Genomic DNA, 26,952 nt, shown 5'->3' with positions numbered 1-26,952 from the left:
AATATTATTAATATTATATCTAAAATTCACTGCAAATGTATTTTGATTAATGAAGGTATGATGTATTTTTTTCTGTGCTGGACTTAAAGATCCGTGGGAACTGAAGCATGCTACACGCAAAATTTCCCCAACTAATAACCAGGCAAACATAGTGGAGCTGCATCCTGCTTCTGTCTACAGCATCCGTATGTACTCATACAACAAAATTGGCCGTAGTCAAGCCAGCAAAGAGCTGACGATCAGCACAGAGGAAGCCTGTAAGTACACACACAGAGTACAGCAGTTTTAATAGACAGTAATAACTTATTATAAACTGATCTGATATTTTGACCTATCACAGCTCCCGATGGACCACCCATGGATGTCATTCTGCAGCCTATGACATCACAAAGCATCCGTGTTACATGGAAGGTACACAATATGAGCCAAATTTGCTGTCAAGCTACAAAATTGATGATTAATTCAATTAGATAAAAAAGACTTTTGCTCTTGTTGCAGGCTCCCAAGAAGGAGCTCCAGAACGGCGTTATCCGTGGTTATCAGATTGGCTACAGAGAAAACGGGCCTGGCAGTAATGGCCAGTACAGCATAGTGGAGATGAAGGCAACTGGTGACAGTGAGGTGTATACGCTGGATAACCTGAAGAAATTTGCCCAATATGGAGTGGTTGTTCAGGCCTTTAATCGAGCTGGAACAGGTCCATCCAGTTCTGAGATCAATGCGACCACACTAGAAGACGGTAAAGACATATCTACTTGTATCATATATTTAGATCAGGGATTCCCAGATATTTGGGCAAATGACCGCGAAGTTTGATTGATGTTTTCTATATTTAATCTAAATGTCAGTGTTATTACTGTAATAAGTGTTTTTGTATTTTTATTAATGCTTACTGAGTCTTAATATATGTAAAATAGTTACTCCAGAGTGCTGCAGATGATCAAGGTGAATATTAAAGTCTACAGAAAAGTCTAAAAGTCTGCAGCTTTATAAAGTTGGTCCTGTAGATTGTGGTCTCTAAATACTAATCACACATATATATAGTGGCTAAGTATTGTGGTGTAAAGAAACAAACTTTGTTGGAATACATGCATTTTAGCCAATAGTATGTCTTTATGAACACTGAAAGACAGCTAGCATGAATCGAATGGGAGAGGAAGAGAGTGGTCAAGAAGTCCATGAATATGCTGCAGAAGGAACAATGGGAACATTGGGAACATTGGGAACAATGGGAACAATGGGAACATTGGGAACATTGGGAACATTTAACATTTATCCCACAAGTTAATCAACTTTTCTAAACCATTAGAGAAGGAGAAAAAGATCAAAATACTCAGGAGGAAATGAAACCCAAGTACAAGTGTATTAGAAAAACAGAAAAACATGATGCCTGTGGAGAAAGGACCATTTGATGGGTTAGGGTTAGCCACTGCGGTCGTGTTAGTCCTTTTCTCCTTTACTCCAACCACACAGCTTACATTTCAAGGTTTTTGCTATATTGATGTTGAGCCTCACTTTTCCAGCTTCCTTTCACATTAATCTTTTCCCAATCTGTGAACACGCATCTGTTCTTATTATTTCTCTACCTCAAAGGAGAAAATGCACACTGAAGAAACATCTCTTTGTGACCTTTACTAGCAGATGTTTCTTATATATGGCTGAGAGTAATTGAGCATTAAGCAACACTAACATTGTCTGAGGTTCAGCATTCTCACTGTTTCTACTCGGGTACCTAATGCCAAATTATACAAAAGTTTATATGCACAGTGAGTAATTTTCTGACTTCCTTTTGGTTTAGGTCATGATTAAGTTGATATCTGTAAATTGGGTGGAGGATCCTTTTGTTTTAAACTGTTGTTCTGTGTTCTGATTTGTCTGATACAGTCAGGTTTGAGTTACTAACTCTGCCAGAAAGAGTTCTTTATATGCATGTTGGCTGGTTTATAAACATGAGCAGTGCTTACTTCAAGCTCCTCATCACTGTGTTCTAATGTAGTAAATACACAAAGGAATCATCACATGTGTGTTACAGGCCTGGAATAAAGGTATGAGAACAAGTTTTCATTAATATTTTTAGAGGTCCATGAACAAAGTGTATAAAGACTCGGTAGGGTTCCAAGCTCTCAACAAATCTTCTTGTTCTCTGCTAAAACAAATTATAATCCAAAATATAGACAATATTATTGTACTAGAATGACATGAAACACTTTGTGGCTAACAAAGGAAAAAGGGCTACGGACACCGGCTCCTCCACCCACATAGATCGTATGCTAATTTGCATAATATGTTAAAAATAATTTTACATACTTGTCCTTAAACCAGACAGTTCTGCTTGAACTTAAATGTATATGAACTGCATATTTTATGTAAATCTAAACACAGATTTCTGGTAATAAGTGAAGCTGTAAGTGTTGACACTGTTGGTGTTGGACTAATGCGTAACCATATGTACTGTACAACCCTAACCATAACCCTGTACTGTATTTACTGTACAGCTTAGTAATAACTGGCTATGGGAGCAGTTACCTGTAAGCCTACATTAGCTATTGTCTAATCAGCTTTTACAATAGATACGACTATTTTATTCTGTTCTGTCTCTATGGGCTCAGATGAATTTAGCTATTACTTTTTTGGAGGTTTGGATTGTAATGTGATGTTTTCTTTTGAATTAAATATGCATTTGCATGAATATTGGTTATTTGTTGAATATCTTGTGAATGTTGTAGTACTTGGTAATTAGCTTTATTCCTATAAAGTAGTAATTATGAAATCTTTCAGTAAGTAAGAACTAAGGACTAGGAATTAAAAGTGAAAATGAGAGAGGGCCGGACTTCTGAGTGCACTACTCTAACTGGTGGTGGCAGTCCCCAGGGGTCAAGCACAGTCAGGACCCAAAGCCTCTTCAAACAATGCTGTGGTTTCTCTTCACCCTTCTCCATCTCTTCTTTCACTCTCTTTCCTTTCTCTTACACCCTGTCTTCCTGTGCCAGCTGCAGCTGTTCCTGCATAGAAGGGAGCCAGATTCATCCCTCCTCCTTTCATCCTGTCCTTCACGGTCATGCGTTCTCTTCCAGCTAAAGGCACACAGACATGCACTGTCTTACCTCAATAGCACCCTTGTTTATTCAAGAACACCATTTGGCACCTAATCATGGCCACATTTGCCATGTATCCGGGCAGAAGCAAAAGTGTTATTGAACATCACAAGAGAAGAATTTAGATAAACATTCCATTGGTCTTTTATTTAAGGAATTCGGTGATGATTTTTTATACCTGAACTTGCATGTTAATGTAATTGTATTTCAGACAATACAGGATGAGAATCGTGACATATATTAACCATATTAACCATATTATTGCCTAAATCAGTTACAAAGATAGAAAGAATAAACATTTTAAAAATGTTGAACATTTTGGCATGTTTTGATGTTGGCATTTTTATGTATTTAATATTTACAGTATGAACTTTTATGAGCTAGATTTATTTTGTCTCACCTACTTTTCTCATTTTCTGCTAAACACTGGAAACTTTATACTCATTTATTTTCTGGCCATTCAGCATGATTCCAACATAACACACAGGCTAAAGTTCTAAAGCATGTTTAATGGTGTTCTGTTTTTGTCTTCCGCTCCCAGTGCCCAGCCAGCCTCCTCAGAATGTGCGGGCCATCACAGTGACATCAGATGAGGCAGTGATTACATGGTCCGAGCCCCCGCGGATGACCCTAAACGGGGTCCTAAAAGGATATCGTGTGGTGTTCTGGTCCCTTTTCCCTGATGGAGGTGATGGAAATGTTTTATGTTGTTTTATTATGTGTTTTCTTGGATAAGGACTTTGTATGGTAGAACTATTGATTTGTCCTAGTTGGCTTTGTTTTAATGTGCAGTATAAATGATGTGTATTTCACCTGCATCCTCTTTCAGAATGGGGTGAAATGCAGAACATCACTACAGTACGTGAGCAAGTGGAGTTAAAAGGCTTAGAAAAGTTCACAAACTACAGTGTCCAAGTGTTGGCCTACACACAGGCAGGGGACGGTGTCCGCAGCAATGTACTCTATATACAGACACGAGAGGACTGTGAGTAAACACACAAACAAGCAAAGAACTACACATTCCCTATGTGTGTATAACAGAGCTCACACAGGTGGAGTAAAATAAAGACAATCCAAGTCTACCTAAAAATGTGCTGCTAAAACAAATCCAAGGCAGGAGCAAAATATTGAGATATATACAGTATATATATATAAAGGTATTAGAATATATAATAACTGTTGCAGCAAGCAGAGAAATGGTTGAGGGCCACTAATTGTAGGGAAAAGACAAACCAACAGGTAAAATGTGATGATTCCCACCTGTGACTTGTTACCACCAGTATTATTTTTTGCATGAACATGAACAGGATGTTAAGGCTCAAGCTGTTACGGCTCTGGGTTGTTGATTGGAAGACTGGGGTTCAAGCCCCAGCACCGCCAAGCTGCCACTGTGGGGTCTTTGAGCAAGGCCCTTAACCTCTATCCTTCTGTATCATGGCTGACCCTGTGCTCTGTTCCCAACCGCCAAAGTTGGGATATGTGAAGAAAACATGTCACTCTGCTGTAATGTGCATGTGACAAGATAAAGGATTCTATTATATCCGTCATGGCAATTTCTTTTCTTTGGACTTTTCCCGATCCATTGTTGAGTTAGGCAGGAGTGTCAGGGCAAGAATGAGCTCTGCAACTTATCCCTTTGTTATAGAGGGATGCCCAGCTTACTGGCCAGCAGCTGGTACCATGGACACAGCCTGAGAATTCCATCATGAACAGTGTGGTCCTGCAGCACCTTAGAGCATTGCAGAAGCTTTTGGTCACTGCAGCTCCTCTGGGTCAGCCACCCATTATCTAATGTGGATGTGTCATTGATGACAGACAAGCAAGTTGCAGATCATCATGCTGTTGGTTACATGAGCAGAAGAGTGTGTTCATTAGCACTAGCCCATGTCCCTGGATGAAGACATGCAGCTGTCAGAGGATTACTTGGTGGCAGTTCCTGGTCCAGACATCCCTCATTTTGCTTAATATATTTCATCTTTCCTGTTATCCCACAATTCCAGCTACCTGCAACCAAGATGCTTTGATCTTGAATCAGATGCTATGGACCCTAACTTTTCCTCCCCTGTCTTCCTCATTGTCTGTCTCTCTTTTCATTGGAGGAACATCCTGTATCCAACAGTACTGGGGCAAAGCTTGGCCAAGTGTATTGGTGATGCAGAGAAGCTAGACAATTCCAGAATCAGTGCATGGCACAGGGTAAAACCATATGCTGTCTAATAACCCAAACTATTATTTATATTCAATTTGGAAAGATGAAAAGGAGTTGTGTAGCTGCATTTGGGATCATTTGCAAAGGTCAAATTGCCAATAGACTGCCAATACACCTGACCAACCTGTGTGGATAAAACTGGCCAAATCCTTTAGTTGCTGTAGAGAAGAAACCAACATGAGTGTCAAATTCTCAATATGCAATTCAAATCAATTCAATTCAGTTTATTCAATTCACATTGTCTCAAAGCAGCTTTACAGAAGTATAGAAACAGAAAATAAATAAATAAATAGATAGATAGATAGATAGATAGATAGATAGATAGATAGATAGATAGATAGATAGATAGATAGATAGATAAATAAATAAATAAATAAGAATAAATATAAGAATAAAATACATATTAATAAATACATGAATACATTTAAAGTTTAAAATTTATTTTAATTAATTAAAACATCTGTCTCTAATGGCAAGCAAAAACTCCCTTAGATGATATAAGGAAGAAACTCGAGAACCAGATTTAGAAGTGAACCCTTTCTCATTTGGGTGACACTGGGCAGTAAATAGTGTAAATATAAATAATGTCATTTCTACAACAGTTTATAATTGTGTAACCGAGAGCTCCTGAAGAACTAATGGGTCATCGTAACACCTACCAGGGACCCAACACTAATTCCTTCCTGCCAAAGACTTTAAATGATTAAATGATTTTTCTATCTGCACTGAGATTTAAGTTACTTGCAAAGTTGCAAGCAGGTGAACTATGAGGTCAGGCAAATTGATAGAGTTGATGCAGTTTAAACCACGTATGCAGGCTGTTCCTGTGGATCTTGCAATGGTGGTTGCTGAACAGGAGGAGATAGAAATACAGTCCATGTCAAAAAGTGCAGTTCAACCCAGTCCACTTTGGAGAATTGCATTATCCCAAAGATGAAAGTTTTCCAATGTAGGTTGACCTGTACCCAGTCACACGGACCTCAAAGGGCACCACAATGAGTTTCCTTCAGGTGTGGTCAATACGGGTTACCTGAACACAAGAACATTTGGTGCAGGATGACTCGAGTCCATCAGTGACTGTAGCAATATAGTGGCTTTGGTACCCAAGGCTGATAGGTCAGTCTGTCTAAACTTGGTACAAACATGATGCCTCACACCGATTAGCTGCTCACTTGCTTATGTGTGGCTAACTGTAGTTCGACAGTAAAACTAAAAAAAAGGTTTTGGCAGATTCTATTTACTATCTGTATCTCAAGAAAAAAGCCTTTTGCACTTTCCTGGGGTTATACAGATTCTACCCTTCCAAGTAAGTTGTTTTCAATGTCTTATGTGCAGAATACTTCATACACACAGTACATAAGCATTCATAGTAATGCTTTGCAGCAGCGACATCTGAGGGTTGTCCTGAGATCCTGGAGATGGGAGGGACTCATAGCATACTAAAAGATGTGTGCAACCAGATGAGTGGAAATACAGTATCTAGGTTTCCAATTGCAAGCTTTCAGAAAGCCAGACTAAGTAGTACACAATAAAGGAGGAGTGTGTGGCCTTCAGTGGGTGGCTTACCTTCCAGTTCTACCTGCCAATGTGTTGCTTCTTGGTATCTTGGTGCAGTTATTCAATTTCCAGGTGGTCCACAAATGGTGTTGACAGATTACTTCTCCTGGCCAAGGGAAGTCAACTGCAGGCTTGGTGACTCCCGGACTGTCAGGTGTTGGGGGAAATGTTTCTTCATTTGGCTCATGCATGATGATTCTCATCTGTGTCTTTTTACCAGCAGCCTCCTTATTTGTCTCACTGTGCTTTCAGTGGCTCCATTCACTGACTGAATGTGACCCCATAACAGGCGAGAGTGAGAGAGAGTGTGTGATATAGCTGGTGGAGCTTGTACACATGTACACATGAGTTTGATGGAGCAAAATGGTCTTACAGACCTGATGTAGTTCTTACGGTCAATCACTATGTGTAAATACAGGATGAGGAATCCAGTGCATGTAGCTGAACATGTTGCCAAAGATATTGTCAGAGAACAATAAAGGGTCAAGTCAAAAATCTTTTATTGTGAGTTTGACCATGTTTAGTTGATGCAGTACACAACACAGATGAAATGAAGAAATGACTTAAAATAATGCTGATCATTATACAGTAGGTGTGGTTTAAAGTGCAAATAAGGACAAAATACCAGCTATCAGAATGTATAGAAAACCTAAATGGCTAAGACAAGGTTCAGCATTCACACACATGACTGGCACAGATGAATACACAGATGCAATACAAACAATTATTTATAGAATGTGTGTTTGTGTGTATATGTGTGTAATGTGGAGAGATGGGAAAGGAAAGTCCACAGAGTTAGTGTGGAGTGATCGAAAGCTGAAGCTGTCACTATTACAGATCCAGTGTGTTTATATTTGACAATTTACCACTTCTGAATATTAAAATGCCAAAGGGAGGGTGCTTGAAATCCGAGAACAAGTGTTTGTGTCTAACCCCACCCCAACTCAATGCCCAGCACAAGAAGGATTAATTCTTTATGGATTAGAAGGCATTACGTTTGTGCTTACACTATTGGGCATGAGATTAGTGCCCTATCTTTTGCTCTCCTACTCCCTGGGGACATGTTGGAGGAAGGGTTTGGGAAATGAGGGACAATGGAGAAGTAGTAAGAGTAAGCACATTGCTTTTGAAATGTTATCATTTCTGTTAGAGAAGGAAATCTGTTTGAATACAATAGCCTAATGAGAGATCTGCCACACTTATATAATGTGTATTGCTAAATTGGTCATTTATATGTTGTGATGTTCTGTGCTATCAATATTACAAGCATTGCAGTAACAATTAAGCAATAATGCAGCGCTATTGCATACATTTTCACCTACATACACAAATAAAAATGGCAGTGAAAGATGTGAAAAATCATACTGTATGTTCCCCTTCTAACATCTGTCCATCTGTCCGTCTCTTTTGCTCTTTTCTCTGTTCTAACTGACTCATTTGAGCCTCCTAATGTTAAAAGGCTTAAACCAGCAAAGCTGCTCTCAAACACACACACACACACACACACACACACACACACACACACACACACACACACACAAACACACAAACAAAGTGGAATGATTGAAAGAATCATATAATACAATTTCTCAATTTTTATTGAAATAAAATATTGGACTAACCCTGAAATTTGTTGTTTTTTTGGGTTTTTTTTAATTTAAAGAACACATTTGCTTATTTATTTGATTTGCTATTACATTTAAAACACATACGCAGCATAAAGCAGCAACAAAATCTCCAGTGCATAATTAATGATAGCTGCTTTTGCAAAAAAAGAAAGAAAAGAAATGGAAAGAAAAGAACTGTGTAGCGTTTAGTCACACCAGTAAAACTGCTCACAACCCGTGGGCAAAAAAGACAATATTAAATGAGATAAAAACAGATAAATATCTTAAGTTCACCAGACAGCATAGGACAGAAAAAGTAAACAAGCTACAAATAAATAAACAAACAAACAAACAAACAAATAAATGGAAAGAACATGGACTTATGAAGCTGAAAGTCTCCTATTTGATTACCATTAAAATTGCTGTAGGTGAGTTCCAGGAGGAAAGACGAGCTATTTTGATGTACATGTGCATATAGAAAGCTATGCCAAGGTTATGCCATTATTTGGACATAATGAAGGCTTATTCAGCTACTTATTAATATAGTTATATGCAGTTTTATTTTAACTGAGGGTCTGAAATGGAGATCTTTATTTTGTGAAAACTATCCAACATTAAAGCAAAGAACCAATCAAAAGTAAAATTAAGCTTATGTGATGCTTTTTGCACACACACACAAAAAAAAGATCTAAAATGATTTTCTTCTTACTCTCTTAGACCCTGGCCCTCCAGCAGGCATCAAAGCTGTGCCCTCCTCTGCCAGCAGTGTCGTGGTATCCTGGCTCCCTCCGAACAAGCCAAATGGCATCATCAGGAAATACACCATTTACTGCTCTAGCCCTGGATCAGCCCAACCAGTAAGAAACAAAGGGTGTGAAGATGTGACAACTAGATAGTTTATTTTGACAGCTCAAATTCAGATGTGTATATATTTATACATTATGTGTGTGTGCATCGTGGTGTATTGAGATTGTGTGGCTGTTTAAAGCACCCCCTTTCTTTCAGTATTATCTGTATCAATCTGTATTCTTAAAGTGTGTGTGTGTGTGTGTGTGTGTGTGTGTGTGTGTGTGTGTGTGTGTGTGTGTGTGTGTGTGTGTGTGAGACAGTGGTGCAATATCAGCAGGATATGTGTGCCTCATACTGCAGTGTGTGCATGCCAGCTCACTCTCCCTTTCTCATTTGCATATCTGTGTCTCATCACGTTGCCTAGACAACCTCATCTGTTCATCAGTGAGGGCAGGAAACAAGCTAACACACACAAACACAACACATGCACCCACGCATGCACACACATCCACACTCCCCTGAGGCGATATCACATTTATAACCACCTCATCTGCACACCATCATACCCACAGACACAAACGTGCACAAGAATTATATGTGTGTCCTCATACCAAATTAATGTACCTGTGTAGGCTTACTGACACACTTTTTCCTCATTCACAAATCTATCTCTCCCTTTTTCTCTCTCGAATATATATATATATATATTTGTCTTTCTCTCTCTCTCTCTCTCTCTCTCTCTCTCTCTCTCTCTCTCTCTCCCTCTCTCCCTCCCTCCCTTCCTGGTTTCTTGCAGAGCATGGGGTGATTACTATGTAAATGAGTGTGAGAGGAGAAAGGGAGGGAGGGAGGGTCAGACACACCGTGCAGGGAGTACTTTTGTTCCTCTTTTCATTATCTCCCACTATCGCTCCCTGGATCACCCCTATCTACATGCCAGAGGAATATTTCAATATCCGTTACACCACTCTACCTCCCTCACTCCAAACCTCCCTTTAGTTTCATTTTTGCTATGAAGGCAGAAAAAAATAGGAACTAATCCTAAAGAAGAAAATAAAGATGTGTATTTACCCTAAAATAATTAGGTTTTCAGAAGAAGTATGATTATGTAAAGTAATGATTATGTAAAGTAATGATTATGTAAAGTAATGATTATGTAAAGTACACACAATGCATGTGGTGCATGAGTATGTCATTGTGTCAGTGTTAGGGTTTGTGTGTGTCTATGTGTGTGTGTGTGTGTGTGTGTGTGTGTGTGTGTGTGTGTGTGTGTGTGTGTGTGTGTGTGTGTGTGTGTCTATGTGTGTGTGTGTGTGTGTGTGTGTGTGTGTGTGTGTGTGTGTGTGTGTGTGTGTCTGTGTGTGTGTGTGTGTGTGTGTGTGTGTGTGTGTGTGTGTGTGTGTGTGTGTGTGTGTGTGTGTGTGTGTGTGTGTGTGTGTGTGTGTGTGTCTGTGTGTGTGTGTCTGTGTGTCTGTGTGTCTGTGTGTGTGTGTCTGTGTGTCTGTGTGTCTGTGTGTGTGTGTCTGTGTGTCTGTGTGTCTGTGTGTGTGTGTGTGTGTGTGAAGAGAAAGAAAATAAACAAATATCAAATATATCAATTGAGCATTTCTGTTCTTTTATATGATTCTGAGCACCAAACCTTAATAAAGTATGTATTTATCTGAGACATGTTGATGAGCTGTTGATGTTTTTTCAGACTCTTGGCATTATCAAGAATAAGTAAAAGCCTCTGAATAATTGATGTTTTCTCTTTTTTCTAGTGATTATAAATGTAATAAATGTATAAATTTAGTGATTATAAATGTAATAAATGTATAAATTTAGTGATTATAAATGTAATAAATGTATAAATTTAGTGATTATAAATGTAATAAATGTATAAATTTAGTGATTATAAATGTAATAAATGTATAAATTTAGTGATTATAAATGTAATAAATGTATAAATTTAGTGATTATAAATGATTTGTTGCTCTCAGGCTCCCAGTGAATATGAGGCAAACCCAGAAGTGCTATTTTACCGCATCACCCACCTGAATCAAGGACAGCAGTACCTGATCTGGGCAGCAGCTGTTACCACTGCTGGTCGGGGGAACATCAGCGAGAAGGTCACTGTGGAGCCTGCGTTAAAGGGTAATTAATAACATTTATTTTAAGTTGTGCTTGGATTAATTGACAAATTAATTGATTTACTTTCACTCATCTAACGTTTGTTAAAAGAAAGTGTGTTTACTTCCATAATATTCTCTTTATTACCCTCTTAGCCGTGTTCTCTTTCTGCCCTCTGTGACCCAGTAAAGGGATATTTACTGTTAGTTCTGTGTTGCAAAATGACTAAAGGAAGGGTTGGTGGGTAGAGAAATATCAGCTGCTGGCCAATACAGTGTGTGCAGTGAAAAGGAAAAGGGGAGAAAAAATAACATGGACAGTCTAATCAATCTTTACAAGGATTTTTACATGGAACACCTGCATGTCATGTGGCAGCAGTGACTATGGGGATGTTTATTACTTTAACTGTGTTACAGTAGATGTTGTAAGATGGAAACTCTGTGTTGATGAGAAAGATCAGTAAAGTAAGACCACCCTGACTCAAGCTGGCAAAAAGGCTACAGTAACTCACATAACCACATCTTAGAATGTACAACATGTCAAGCTCTGTGGTGGATGAGCTATAACAGTGGCAGACTACATCATGCTTCTGCAAGTCAGGAATCTGAGGCTCCAGTTGGTGCAAACTCAAGTACACTGGACAGCTGAAAAAGAGCAAATGTAGCCTGGTTTGATCTTGTTTTCTGCTGAAGTACACAGATGGTAGGATTAGAATTTGGCACTAACTGAATGAATCCATGTCTCCAACCTGCCTTGCATCATTTGTCCTGGCTGATGGAGGTGGTGTAATGTAATTGTTAATACCAGTTGATCATCACTTAAACTGGGTATTTGGGTATTTGTGCATCCCTTCATGACCACAGTTCTGATGGCTATTTTCAGCATGCTAATGCACCATGTCACAAAGCAATTAAAGTCATCTCAAACGGTTTCAAAGCCCTCAGTGTTCTTCAGTGACCTTCAGTGGATCTGAATACAGCGGAACTTCTTTAGGAATAGAACAGGAGATTCACAGCATGCTGATGCATCTGAAAAATCTTGAGGGTTTTCATCATGCAATCAAATCAACATGGACCAGATGTTTTTGTTCATATCCATGCCATGGAGTATTTAAGCTTTTTTAAGAGCAAACAAAGGCCCTACCCCGAGTTTATGTGGACATGTCTGTTTGTTTGTACAGTGTCTTCAGATTCACCTGTAATTGTTTGACTGATCATTGTGTGTGTGTGTGTGTGTGTGGGGGGGGGGGGGGGTTACATAAAAAACTTGAGGACTATCTGAAGAACTGGATTGTTTATAATACAGTTGTGTTTCTTAAGTACCTTAAATTTGTCAGTTTATTTAGCTTTTCCTGTCTCTCACCTTTGTAGCTCCTGCTAAGATTCTGTCTTTTGGAGGTACAGTCACCACTCCCTGGATGAAGGAGGTGCGGCTGCCATGTAGTTCAGTTGGAGAACCAGCTCCCACTATTAAATGGACCAAAGACAGGTGAGTTAAAGTTTTAGGTCTAGATTTTCATTAACAATTAGCTCTCATTTAAAACATTAAAATATATATACTTATATAAGTATTTGCTAATTATTATGCAATTTATAATTTACTGTAAATATAGAATTCCAAAACTTTATTTTGACCCCCACAGCGAGAACACTGCTATTCCCGTCTCTCAGGATGGCCAGCGGAACATTCTGGGAAACGGAACTCTGTTGTTGCGCTCTGTAAAAGCAGAGGATTCCGGATACTACACCTGCACCGCCACAAATACTCTGGGGTTTGATACCATAATTGTGAACCTTTTAGTGCAAGGTAAGGGGCTGTATACTGTATATAAAGGAAGGCTGTAGATCAGAAGACTGTTTGTCTATAAGACAGTTTGTATCTGTGGTTGTTTCAGTCCCTCCAGATCAGCCACGTTTAACAGTCTCCACCACCTCAACCTCCTCTATTACTCTGGCTTGGATCCCTGGAGACAATGGAGGAAGCTCCATCAGAGGTACAACTCTTATTTCTGTCTTTTCTATGAATCTCTTGCTTCCTTAATCAAATTACTTTTTCTTTTTTACTTGAACTCTTCTTTCTTGACGCCAACTCTCCCTTCCCTCTTTTAGTCTCATCTTCTCAGTGTGTCCTATTTGGTCCACTTGGCTTCTTTTGTCCAACTGTCACTGTTCACCGAGTCTATTTACATGTTTATACACTGCTTTCTCCCCTTTCTATTGTCTAAGCAAAGTCAGCATGTGTGTATGTGCCACACCTTTCCTTGTGTTCACTTAACAAGGGCCTTTATTTCTGATCAACCGAAGCTTCACACTTTATACCTCCCTTGTATAAGCATTTCCCTGTAACTGTAATAATCTCAGTTCTGGTTTGTCTGCTTACGGTCTGGTCACAAAAAAAGTGTTCATGGAGAAGACTACTGTGTTTGTGTGTTTGTGTGTGTGTGTGTGTGTGTGTGTGTGTGTGTGTGTGTGTGTGTGTGTGTGTGTGTGTGTGTGTGTGTGTGCTTGTGTTTGTGTGTGTGTCTGTGTGTGTGTGTGTGTGTGTCTGTGTGTGTTTGTGTGTGTGTGTGTGTGTGTGTTTTTGTGTCTGTGTGTTTGTGTGTGTGTGTGTGTGTGTGTGTGTGTGTGTGTGTGTGTGTGTGTGTGTGTGTGTGTGTGTGTGTGTGTGTGTGTGTGTGTGTGTGTGTGTGTGTGTGTGTGTGTGTGTGTGTGTGTGTGTGTGTGTGTGTACCAAATTCATATCATTTCACATGTACACACCAGAACCAGTCTAATGGCTGTCGTGTATGTGCCCCAACAGCAGCTTTTACTCTTTTCTTCTAGATTTCAGATTTAAAATGTATGATCTTTGAATTATCTGCACCCTCTAGTGGTAGAGAAGGTAACTCTCCCACAACTTAGAGGTTTTAACAGAGCTAGGGTTACTGAATAAAACTCATTCCAGTCTACAAGGTGCAAGATAATACTCCTAGTGTATTAGTATAAGTGTGTTAGTCACAGCCATTTGTTCTAAATGCACTTAAACCTTTAGTGTAATTTTCTGTGTATTTGCAGGCTTTGTGCTGCAGTACTCTGTGGATAATACAGAAGAGTGGAGAGATGTGTTTATTAGCTCCACTGAGCGCTCTTTCAAGCTGGATAACCTCCGCTGTGGCACTTGGTATAAGGTCAAGCTAGCTGCTAAGAACAGTGTGGGAGCTGGTAGGATAAGTGAAATCATTGAGGCAAAGACTCATGGCAGAGGTAAGAAAGCACAATTTTATATATAAACATAACCTGGTAACTCAAGTAATGTCTAGAATGCCTAGGCCATCTAAACAGAAGTGTCTGGATAAGTTAAGTCTGTATGAAAGGCTGTATATTTTCTTCTCATATAAACAGTTCAGCACTTTATGGAGGAAATAATAATCAGCACAAATCCTTGAGGTCCAAAAACTTTTCCTGTCCCCTCTACAGAGCCACAGTTCAACAAGGACCAGCCCCTGTTCACTCACATCAACTCAAGCCATGCTCGGCTCAATCTCCAGGGCTGGAGCAGTGGCGGCTGCCCCATTAATGCTGTGCTGCTTGACTTCCGGCCCAAAGGCACCTATGCCTGGCAAAGCGTTCGCACCAACAGCACAACCGATGTCTTCCTGGCTGAGTTGCGTGAAGCCACCTGGTACGAGCTGAAGATGAAGGCTTGCAACAGTGCTGGCTGTGGAAACCAGACCTCCCAGTTTGCCACACTAGACTATGATGGCAGTGAGTTGGCCGATGAGTTTACAATTATGTGATTTAGGGGTACAGCGGATGAAACATGATTATTTGTGACCATCCAGGGTGTATTCCCAACCCACCTCCTTTAGAAAAGATTAAAATAAGGCTCAATTCATCAAAAAATTATACTTAATGCTGCGATTTTACATTTTTTCATTTTGTTTTATTATAAACCAAGATTTTCAAGATGATCTAATTTTTGTGCTGTTCCTTGCAAGGTACCATTCCTCCAATCAAGTCTGCACGTGGGGAAGGTGATGATGTAAAGAAGCTGTTCTCCATCGGCTGTCCTGTCATCCTAGTCACACTGGGCATGGCCCTCCTCTTCATCATTCGAAAGAAACGCAAGGAGAAAAGACTAAAGAGACTTCGAGGTAAGAAAGAGGCTGGCGAAAGAAGTGAAGTGTAGATAAGGGGAAGTACCTGAGAACAGCAGACATAAGAATGTAAAATATTCAATATTAAGGTATTTGATATCTAGAATGAAATATAACGTTTCTTCTGCTGTGCTTCTTTAGATGCTAAGAGTTTGGCTGAAATGTTGATCAGGTAAGAATATTGTGGTCTAGCGCAAAAATAATTTGGCCAAGAGCAGGATTAATACTAGTTTGTCTGTGTGTATTCATTTGTGTGTGTGTGTGTGTGTGTGTGTGTGTGTGTGTGTGTGTGTGTGTGTGTGTGTGTGTACGTTTAATACCTGGAGCAGTAAGAACAACCGCAGTTTTGACACCCCAGTGAAGGGCCCACCCCAGGGGCCACGGCTGCACATAGATATACCCCGTGTGCAACTGCTTATTGAAGATAAGGAGGGCATCAAGCAGATTGGTCTGTCATTCCACTGTTTGTTTGCGTATATTACAGCATGCCGTGTCTGTTTACATGATTTAGGTTGAATTTTGACTTTTGAGTTGTTTCTCTCGTGCATATTCAGGTGAAGACAAAGCCACCATACCAGTGACAGATACGGAGTTCAGTCAATCAGTAAACCCCCAGAGCTTCTGCACAGGCGTGTCTGTACACCATCCTGCCCTCATTCAAAACACTGGCCCCTTAATTGACATGTCTGATATTAGACCAGGAACCAGTAAGTTCCTTGTTTTGCTCAATATCTTGTTGATGAAATATCACAATTGTGTAAAATGGGCTTTATTTCAATTAGACGCATTTCCATAATTTTCCCAGATCCAGTGTCGAGGAAGAGTGTTAAGTCAGCTCATAGTACAAGGAACCGTTACTCAAGCCAGTGGACCCTGACAAAGTGCCAGGCATCCACGCCTGCCCGCACCCTGACCTCCGACTGGCGTACCGTCGGCTCCCAGCATGGTATCACTGTAACAGAGAGTGACAGTTACAGTGCCAGTCTGTCGCAGGACACAGGTAAACAAACATTTACATACTATAAGTGTAGCCACAGTAGAAATGAAAGGTTCTAACAACTCAACCTTAAACTCAACCTTAAACTGATTTGAAAACTGTCTGCCAAAATGTCACATCCTTTAAACCTTTGATAAGTAACAGCGTTTTAACCCAAAACAAATAGCTGAACAATCGATAACTGTTATACCATAAAAAATGTCAGCTACTACAGTTTTCATTATCTAATGAATTGTTTTTAGTTTCCAGAAATTTATTTAACCGTTTTTAAACTATTTAAAATGGCATTCGAGAGAGCCATTCATGTGCGTTTACTGATCAGTTGTTGGAACAGCACGTCTGCAGTCATGTTCATAACATTGTACTAAAATGTGTCACGTTTGGCTCGAGAACAGATGAAGGCTACAAGTGCAGGAGGTTCTTCTTTATTAACAAAACATTGAAAATCCAAAGTGTACAAAATGGTCAGGGACAGGGACAGGGACAGCCCCTGGGAGAGCTCTGTGCTTGAGTCCAACATGTCTGCCTTTTCATGGAACGGGGCTTTTACAGTACAGTAGCTCTGCATTCGTGATGTGTTCTGTCAGGCTTGACTCAAGAACAAATGCAATCTGTGTGGAGAAAGTGAAGAGGGTCCACTTTATTCAAAACGATGAAGATCCCAAATGTGGCAAAGGCAGGGAAGGATCAGGACAGTTAACCCTAACCCTAACCCTAGAACAGTAAACTATGCTAAACACTAAACTATGATTGGGCTAAAGCAAAACAAGACAAAGCTTCTGGCATAACAGGAACAGCAATACACAGGTGGCTTTGTGACGTGGTAGACAAAGACACACTGAATGTACACTTGAAAAATAATGAGGCAGATGAGGCCTGGAGTATGCTGTGAAATATGATCATGGTCTGAGACAGGGGCAGGGTCTGGGACACAGGCATGGCCTGGGAATGGAGCAGAGTTTGGGGCATGAACATAGCCTGAGAGTGGAACAGGGACTGCAGCATGGGAAAGGCATCAATGTCAGTCTCAGCATGCAGGTTGGCTTGAAAAGGGTCTGAGAGGTTGCCATATCAACCTCTGCATTCAGTTGGCTTGTGTCAGGTTCTGGGAGGCTGTAAGAGTCTCGGCAGGGAGCTGGACTCAGCACAGTTCCCAGGAGGCTCACACATCAGCCTCCACAGGCTCAATGACAATGTCTGGGAGAACACCAGTTTTGTCATGTTTCTAGGCCTAGGAGGCCACTACATAGGCCTCAGAGTGCTGCTGGACTTGGGAGGTCACCACATCAACCTCAGCTTGGAACAGGGCTTGGAACTACCAACGTCCCCCAAAGACCACTGTCAAACTACAGCCGATGTGAGGAGAACTCTAAGTACAGGGTGCCCATGGAATGTTCAGAACAGCTAGCAGATGTCTTCACTGACATCTTCAACATTTCCCTGAGTAGGAAGAAAGGCTACGGTGTCCTGCCTCAATGACTATCATCCTCACATCCATCTTGATGAAGTGCATTGAGAAGCTTCTCATGAGACTTTGCTACCAACTTCACTGGACCCACTGCAATTTGTGTATCATCCAAACCACTCCACAGATGCTGCCATTGCCATGACCCTCCATCTGGCCTTCACCCACCTGGACAATAAAGATATATACTTTAAAATGCTGCTTAATGACTTCAGTTCAGTATTCAATGCAATCATCCCTCAGCACCTGACTGAGAAGCTGAGCCTGCTGGTACTAAACACCTCTCTCTGTAACTGGACCCTGAACTTCCTGTCTGGGAGACCTTAATCATTCCAGATCAGGAATGGCATCTTCAGCACCAACACACTGTGCACTGGGCCCTTCAGGGATGTATGCTCAGTCCACTGCTGTTCACTCTGCTGACTCCTGACTGTGTAGCAATTCACTGTTCGAATCACATCATCAAGTTCGCCGATGACACGACCATGGCTTAAGACACCATGAGCCTAAAACACAGTTTAAAGTTTTATTTATTTATTTATTTAAATACACACAGGGGAGAAAATTCTAGACTGAGTATTTCATGAAGAATTGGGTCTTCAACCATCATTTGAAGATAGCCACTGACTCAGCTGTCTGAAGCCTTGGGGAAAATTCATTCCACCACCTCAGAGCCAGAACTGAAAAGAGTCTTTGTGGTATACCTACCTCATACCATGAGAGATTTATGATCATACCAATTAACATCACGTTAATAGGTAGACCTGCCAGCAGTGCGTTGCAGTAGTCCAGTCTGGAGATGATGAGACTGAAAGTACCTGAGCAGTCTGTGTGGACAAAAATGGCTGAATCCTTCTAATGTTGTAGAGAAGAAACCATCATGAGTGTGCCACATTAGCAACATGCGAGGAAAAGGACAGGTGATTGTCCATAGTTACCCCAAGGTTACGAACTGTGACTGAAGGGGAGATCAGATCATTTTTGCAATATCATGACCTGGGGAAGAAGCACCTGATGATCAGCAGTTCAGTTTTGCTAGGATTGAGCTTCATCTGATGAGCCGTCATTCACAATGATTTGTCTGCCAGACATGCTGAGATCTGAACAGAAGCTGTGGAATACAAGGGTGGAAAGGAGAAGAAAAGTTATCAGCATCAGCATCACAGCTGTAAGAGAACCCATGTGAGGAAATAACATTACCAAGAGATTGAGTATACAGGGAGAAAAGAGAGGACCAAGCACCGAGCCTTGTGGGACACCAGTGGAGTGTCTGCATGGAACAGATGTCACTCCCCTCCATGTTACATGATATGAGGGACCTTCCAGGTAGGAAGCAAACCATTCCCAAGCTGATCCACAAATTCCAGGATTGCATGTTTGCAGACAACCACAAGTGAGATTTAAAGTATGGTTTTGTAAAGTAGATCAAAACAGTACTAGACACTTATTTACAATGCACTAGAGGTTTAGTCTTGCCCACAATTCATACTTTAAGGGAGACTGACACTATTCCTGATTAATCAGCTGAAAGAACTACTAAGCTACTAACCAACACTATTGGATCAACAATGCTATACAACCTTCAAATCGCACAACTCTAGAACAAAGCGAGTTAAGCAGATGTTACACAAAACCAGAAACCTAATATACCAGAAGACAATATATTCAAATAGAGAGTTAATGGCTTGGAAGGCTGCTACACCGGCCTCTGTGTGGAAGATGGCTTGGGTCAGGGCCTGCAATGTGGCTTGGAGCCTCGCTTGAGAGGCCACCACATCACCTCGGCATGGAATAGGGCTTAGAACACTCAGCCTTCGGACATAGCTCTGTGCTGGGGCCGTCTTATCTGGCTCATATTGGACCATGGCTTGTTTAACAGTCTAAGCAGCAGATTGAAAGGATGTGGGTGACTGATGGGTCTGATGTGAATGAGAAATACCATGTTTGCTAGCTGAGGGAGGGGTTAAAGCTTTACACTTAATTCAGTTTGTTTGATATTTATAAGCTGGTACTTAATAAAATATACTTTTATACTTTAGCTTAATGCAATTATAAATGAATGAGTGAATGTATTCTTACTAAATTATTTTAGTGAACAGTTTGAACAGTTTTCTATATTCATCTAATACATAATATCTTTGTTAGCCGTGTGTCTATATATTTCAACACTAAGCTCGGAGACGGTTTGTTTTAAAATATATTTCTATTTTTTACTTTAACATGTAAGCTAGAATTAAATTATGGTCTATTGGTTCACCTCCAGCATCATTAAACCATTTGTTAATCATTCTCTCCCTTCTTTCTGGCTTCCCTGCTTTATGTCTCAGACAAGGGCCGTAACAGCATGGTTTCAACAGAGAGTGCTTCCTCTACATATGAGGAACTGGCTCGTGCTTACGAGCACGCCAAGCTGGAAGAGCACCTGCAGCATGCAAAGTTTGAGATCACGGAGTGCTTCATTTCGGACAGTTCTTCGGACCAGATGACCACAGGTACTAATGAAAATGCTGACAGCATGACATCAATGAGCACGCCCTCCGAGCCAGGCATCTGCCGCTTCACAGCATCTCCACCAAAACCACAGGACTATGATCGTGGCAAGAATGTAGCGGTGCCAATTCCACACCGTGCCAACAAGAGTGAGTTTTTACCAGAATTGTGTTAGTACATGTTCCTTTGCATGTTCTATTTTAACATGATTAGTAGTAAATAAATTGTTTTTTAGGTTTTGTGAATCCACATACATTTGAATTTAAATAACAAGAACAAAAAGGAGATTGTTTTACAAAGTTAATAGTTTTACTAACTAATCATTTTTGTTCTTTTTTTCCCTCTTTCGGCCCAGGTGAGTACTGTAATCTCCCCCTGTATATGAAGACAGAGCCATTCTTCCGCAAACAAGCTGAGATGCATGACCCATGTCCAGTGGTGCCACCACGTGAAGCTTCTATTCGAAGTTTGGCAGCTCGTGCCTACCACACACAGGGCCGCCACATGACATTAGACCCATCCAAACAGGCCCTGACACTCAGCCATGGTGGCTTAAGCAGCCTAACCAGCTCAGGAGCATCAGGGCCAGCCTCCAGCACCACCACTGGTGGCTCCAGCATCAGCTCGGGCACATCCACACTGCCCCAGAGGACTCTTACCATGCCCAGCTCCTCCTCCACCTCCTCAGCTGGCCAAAGCACTGGAGCTGCTGGGGCTGCAGCTGGAGCTGTAGCGACTTCTGGCTCCACAGGAGGAGGTGGCATGAGCAGCAGCTCCAAGGTTGGTGGTTCAAGAGACTCTCTGCTGGAGAGCAGCTCATCTGGATTGGGCAGACTGCAGAAGCAGAGTGCTGGGGCATATTCAAAGTCCTACACACTGGTGTAGGTGCTGTTCTCCCTCCTCCTCACACATAAAAACATATATAATTGTATACATCAAGATACATTTAACTTCTGCCTGGCACAAGGTGGTGAACAAACTGTGCACTGACTGGACTTATCATTCACAGGGGTCTCTTTCGCACTGTCCCTCTTGTTCTTTCTTTGTCTCCCTTGCTCTTATTTCCACCCTAATCCATTTTTCTGTTTGTCCAACCACCTCAAACCCCCCAACCCCCCACCCCCACCCCACCACACCCCGTTTCACAAACTATATTCCTCCTTTGGCCATCTGTCTTCAATTATACTATGCCAAGCTTTTTTTTTCCACTTTTTTTTGTTCATTTTGATTTTTCCACTGAAGACACCTTGGACCTTATGCACAAATTACATTTGATGTGCACTTGTTAATTTGACTACCTGAGAGTAGGAAAATTCAACAGTTTTAAAATATATATTGTTTCACTCTAATATGTCTAGATGTTTTTAAGGAGATAAATATGTTCCTTTTTTATGTCTCTTGCAAAAGAATAAGCATTGCCTTGGAAAGTGCTTATGCGTAAAGAAAAGCAGGCTTGGTGTCTTTTTTCCCTTCCTAGTCAGGCTGGTTTGGACAAGTCCGTGATTGTGGCGTATGCTGATAAAGTTAAGTATTTCGATAGTTTTTATTTATACAGCTGATAAACACACTGCAAAGTGTTAATGACTATTTTAAAAACAAAACTGAAAAAGAAAAACTGGAGCCATTTTTTGGTGGATGGATTGTTTTTCCCCTATTATTTATTTATTTATTTATTTATTTATTTTACATTTCTAGACTTTTCTCAGACCTTCGCATGTGGGTCTGTCTGAGTGTGCATGTGTGTTTATATATGTAAGTATATATGTACACATGTTATAGGCACACATCATCACAAGGCCCAAACATTTGGGTTGAATTCTTGGGGACAGAAAAAACAAACAGGTGTAAAGCTCTTCCCTGTATTCTGCTATGCTTCAACATTGAGATATAGTGCTCACTGTCACGCCATACAGAAAATGGAAAACTAATAAGGTGACAGATCTACCATACGGCAAAATTAATTAACACTTGCAGTGCTCATTTGTGTCCAGAGTTAATACTATAGGTGTTTTTATTTTTTCTGTCACCTGCCCCAATGCTCTATATCCCTTAACTATAACTGCGTAAGGATGGCTTCTGTTCTGATGTCTGTTTTCTGTACTTGATTCATCCTCCCCTTTCTCATGTAAACATCTCACAGATTTTTATGGATGGACAGACCAAAGGTGTGTCAGGAATTGAAGAATGATGGATCAGAAATAGAAAGAATCGAAAGTGTGTGTAATGGCAAGATTTCTGCTGATGTCTAACAAGCTTTTCTTCATTGCACTTGTTTATACCTCCACCAGAGGGCTGTATTGGGCCATGTCTGCAGTGACATGGATACTAGCTTTGTTAGTAGGGGTGAATGCAGTAAATGGTGGAGGCAAACTGCAAGAAAAGAAGTGATGATGAATTTATAATGCATCTCTCTCTCTCTCTCTCTCTCTCTCTCTCTCTCTCTCTCTCTCTCTCACGTCCTTTAAACACCAACCAAACCTTGTACAAGTTTCACACTGCACAATATTAAATAAACCAAAAAGGAAAAAAAAACAACAACAAAAAAACAAAACAAAAAAAAACAAAACAAAAAAAAAAAAAACCATTGGCTGATGGGCATGTAGAGCTGAAAACATACTGGTAAGACTCTTTCATTCACTGGTCCAAAATAGAGAAATGGGAATCCCAAGTGCATGTAGAAATAATAATAATAAATAAAAAAAATTAATAAAAAATAATAAAAACAAAAAACAAAAAACACAATTCACGTGAGAATGGAGAACATGGTGCAAGTGCTAAATAAATGATTAGATAATTATATAAATAACTAGTTTTAAAACATTTTCTGTATCACATTCAGCTTTTATTGTGTCTCATTTATTTTGTTTGTTTTACATTCATCAAATAACCAGAACTCATTGCATTTTCACAGCTCTACAACTCTGTCCTTTGGCTCAGTTTGCACCTCACAGCTCAGTTTAGCAGCTCTTATGTTCAAAGAATGCACAAAAATACACAAAATGTGCAGTTCATGCAGTTGGGTTAGTTCAGGGTCAAGACACTCTCCCACTGCCTCACGGACACACTGACTTTACTCTAATTGCAAATACCATGTCCTAAAGTAATCAGACCAGGGGGAATACACACCAGGGTTTATTTGAGATGGACCAAACACTCCAAATGTGAAAGAATCCTCAATTATCTGGTCTCCCTCCCCTCCCCTTTTTAGCAAAGCCTAACTTAATGAAATTAAAATTAAAATTCTATTCTAAAAAAAACCTATTCACTGGTTTTAATGGACAAAACACTACATCAGGGCTCCTGCAATACAGAAATGAAAGAAGAAAATATATTACAATGTTTCTTCATGAAATATCTATATATAGACATATATAGATAAAGATATATATAGATATATATTTCTATTTAAAGATAAAGTGAATATATAATTGATTAGAAAAGAAATGTCATATCTAATTATATCTAACACACATATATATATAAAAATATTTGAAGACAATCGCTTAGAGCAGCAGAACAAAAGAAGAGATAAGAATTAAACAAATATTACAACAAACTAAAATACGTGTGTTAAGTGAGGATGAATTTGAAGTCACTGCTCGAAAGGTTTGCTATTTAAGAATCAAATCTTCAGTCCAAAATGTAGTCAGATGTTTGGGTGCATTAATATCGTCACAGGACATTTATTATTACAGTGGCCTCTTAAAGGCCAGTATTAGTATTCATAAGAGACATAATTGCACAAAATGTAATAAACCTATAGCATGGATAAAAAAAACTACGCCACTGAAACTTTCTCATTGTAGCCACAGGATGAAAACATCTTCAGAGCTCTATTTATAAATCATTATTGCTGCCTTTTAACACGTGTTCAATGTGTAGGGTAGAAATAAGCGATATGTTAACGTACAGTATGTATTGACCAGATTCACCATGTTAATGTCATGGCACACAGACTTTTACTGTCATGACACACAGACTTTTACTGTCATGACACACAGACTTTTACTGTCATGGCACACAGACTTTTACTGTCATGGCACACAGACTTTTACTGTCATGACACACAGACTTTTACTGTCATGGCACACAGACTTTTACTGTCATGACACACAGACTTTTCTACCCACCAAAACAGTTTAATAGTTATCGACATTGAAATGTGTAAATCAGATAAGAGAAAGGATAGAAACTTGAAAGTGTGAATTGAAGTCCACACACACACACACACACACACACACACACACACACACACACAAACACACATCAAAAAACTATGAAAATGATTTAATTCTCTTTCATTTAAGAAAACATTAATATAGTTTCTCACAAACGACACAGAAATCTTTTACTTTGAGGAACCTTCGCCTTGCTGTCAGGTTGGATCGATAGGTTCGACAGGCAGTTTAACAAACAGTGGTAAAAACAGTCAGTCTGTCTAAAAATGTCTAAAATCTTGCATGTAACGTGTGGTTCTCTCACACAATGAACATCACGCTTTAATTCGGTCGCTGGAAAGCAAAATGGTCATTAGATTAATCAGATAAGTTTTTTGTCTTATTGCAAATAGATCTGATTAATTAATTATCAGTTGTCTCGTACTTGCGCCTTCACATCACAAAGTTTTTAAATGTTTAAATAAACGAATAACAATATATTAATAAAAAGACATTTAATGAACATAATAGAAGTGATCGATCCTTCTAATCTCATCCATGATTAATGCCTCACAAATGTTAGTGTGACCGGAGATCAGCTGAGTGACAATGAGTTAAAATGCTGTGAGTGACGTTGACCCCGAGTGATGAGGTTTCATTAAGACTGTGCCAATCTCTCTGTGGACAGTATTCATACTTGTTCAGACATTCCATGCACTTTTTTAAATAATAACTGTCTAACCACTTTGGAAATACTCACAATGGACCGATGTGACTTTCAGTTTGTCATTTTAATATGTATGATCTCCTGTTTGGTTTGTCTTATTTTTCTTTACGTGATTGCTTGTGTTGAGAAATGCAGTTATTATGCAGTGGGGCAGGCCTGTTTAGCCAGCTGAAATCAGGGATCCTGTAGTTTCCAGTAATCACAGGAAAAGCTGTGTTGATATTGGGTGGAGTCAGGAATCAATCCCCATCCACCCTGTGTGGCCAATTTCCTCAACCAATCAGATTTCCTGCTTTACCCAGGCCCCTCCTGTCAGTACAATTTCTGCAGATAATGACTCTTGTATATAAGAAAGTGTTTTGTATAAATAATTACTATTTTCGACATCTCCAGGAAAGAAAATCCAGGGCACAATTAAAAAAAGATCTAACTTTAAGTGTTAGGGGCTTAAAATATATAAAATGTAATAAAAAAAAATAGCATACACATTATTTTTTCTGTTTTTAATGGGTCTATATAAATGTGTGTGTTTGTGTGTGTGTATACACACATACACACACACACACACAAACACACACATACACACAACTACTTTTAACGAGGTTTTAATGGGTTTTATTAATTGTTTATCTGTTTATTAATTTCAGTAGGTTTTGGTTTATTTCTTTTTTATGTTCGGCTATCTTGAAGAAAATGGTCTTGCATGCACTGAACAGTTTGCAGAATATAAAAAGATAAGGGAAATGGAAGTGAAAATAATTAAAAGAAAATGTTTGGATTTTTTATTTGTTTGTTTGTTTGTTTGTTTGTTTGTTTGTTTGTTTGTTTTTTAACTGCAGAAAAGTTTCCTAAATCTTTATGGGAAAAATGCTTCAATTTCCAATTGCTTGTGTTTAACTGTACAGTTTTTTTTCTATAAATCAAAACAAATCAGAAAAGTACTCCAACACCTGGGCAATAAAACTATCTTTCTATGACTCGGTTTGTAGATTTGCTTTCTGTTAATGTTCACTGCAGTCATGATTCTTTTGCTTATGAATATATAATAAACAGAACAGACGCCATGCAGACACACGACAGATCTATTCAGTAGCCCAACTGCAGGACTAGCAGCATCAGGCTTGAATGGGTCTGCAACAACCACGGCAAGAAATCCTTACAAAAAATGTGGACCAATCTGCAGCCCAAGCCACCATCCAGTGCTTAAGCTCTTTATTGGTGGAGGATCACTGCATGCTAAAGAACCCATCAAGAATTCGTCCATCTGCGTCCAGCTGCCACAAATCCCAAACTGTCACCTCATGGATGGGGCTTTACTGTAGCTTATTTGATGCTACCTCACGTAGCAAAGACTACAGCAGAGGGCAGCTTTTTTATCTAACAGTATAAAGCAAACAGTTATGGAACAACCTTCCAGTTAGTGGTGTAATAAAGGAGCAGACCTGGAGAGTTCATGGACATAGATGTTTGGCGAACATGGATGATTAGATGCTGGAGCTTTATGTCCCAGGAAGCCCTCAAATGTCTGCGTCACCTTCTGGCTCTGCCTTTAGATGTCTTAGCTAGTTGTGCTGAAGTCTCTCTCTGCACTTTGCACATGATGTACATTGTCCTT

At 39.8% G+C, this 26,952-nt stretch overlaps 1 protein-coding gene across 2 annotated transcripts in view; it reads left to right on the top strand.

The window, feature by feature from the left end:
* The window catches only part of LOC113639176 (Down syndrome cell adhesion molecule-like protein 1 homolog), a 77,370-nt gene extending 54,461 nt beyond the window's left edge, over positions 1–22,909 (top strand). The window contains exons 15-33 of one of the 2 annotated variants that reach the window (XM_047820970.1): positions 90–257; positions 341–411; positions 499–739; positions 3,637–3,783; positions 3,925–4,080; positions 9,186–9,325; positions 11,237–11,390; positions 12,737–12,854; positions 13,009–13,172; positions 13,261–13,359; positions 14,420–14,608; positions 14,822–15,109; positions 15,343–15,498; positions 15,643–15,673; positions 15,831–15,949; positions 16,056–16,208; positions 16,307–16,501; positions 20,291–20,602; positions 20,809–22,909. In XM_047820970.1, coding sequence (XP_047676926.1) covers positions 90–257; positions 341–411; positions 499–739; positions 3,637–3,783; positions 3,925–4,080; positions 9,186–9,325; positions 11,237–11,390; positions 12,737–12,854; positions 13,009–13,172; positions 13,261–13,359; positions 14,420–14,608; positions 14,822–15,109; positions 15,343–15,498; positions 15,643–15,673; positions 15,831–15,949; positions 16,056–16,208; positions 16,307–16,501; positions 20,291–20,602; positions 20,809–21,338 — 3,431 coding nt within the window. In that variant the 3' untranslated portion in view covers positions 21,339–22,909. Of the gene's footprint in view, positions 1–89; positions 258–340; positions 412–498; positions 740–3,636; positions 3,784–3,924; positions 4,081–9,185; positions 9,326–11,236; positions 11,391–12,736; positions 12,855–13,008; positions 13,173–13,260; positions 13,360–14,419; positions 14,609–14,821; positions 15,110–15,342; positions 15,499–15,642; positions 15,674–15,827; positions 15,950–16,055; positions 16,209–16,306; positions 16,502–20,290; positions 20,603–20,808 lie in introns of both variants that reach the window. The other variant, XM_047820969.1, reaches the window with a different exon arrangement.
* Positions 22,910–26,952: the final 4,043 nt, after the last annotated feature.

Source organism: Tachysurus fulvidraco, chromosome 11 (assembly GCF_022655615.1).
Source record: "Tachysurus fulvidraco isolate hzauxx_2018 chromosome 11, HZAU_PFXX_2.0, whole genome shotgun sequence".
In the NCBI taxonomy this organism is placed as follows: Eukaryota; Metazoa; Chordata; class Actinopteri; order Siluriformes; family Bagridae; genus Tachysurus; species Tachysurus fulvidraco.
Note: the sequence above shows the minus strand (reverse complement) of the source record. Positions and strands in the feature narration are given on the sequence as shown.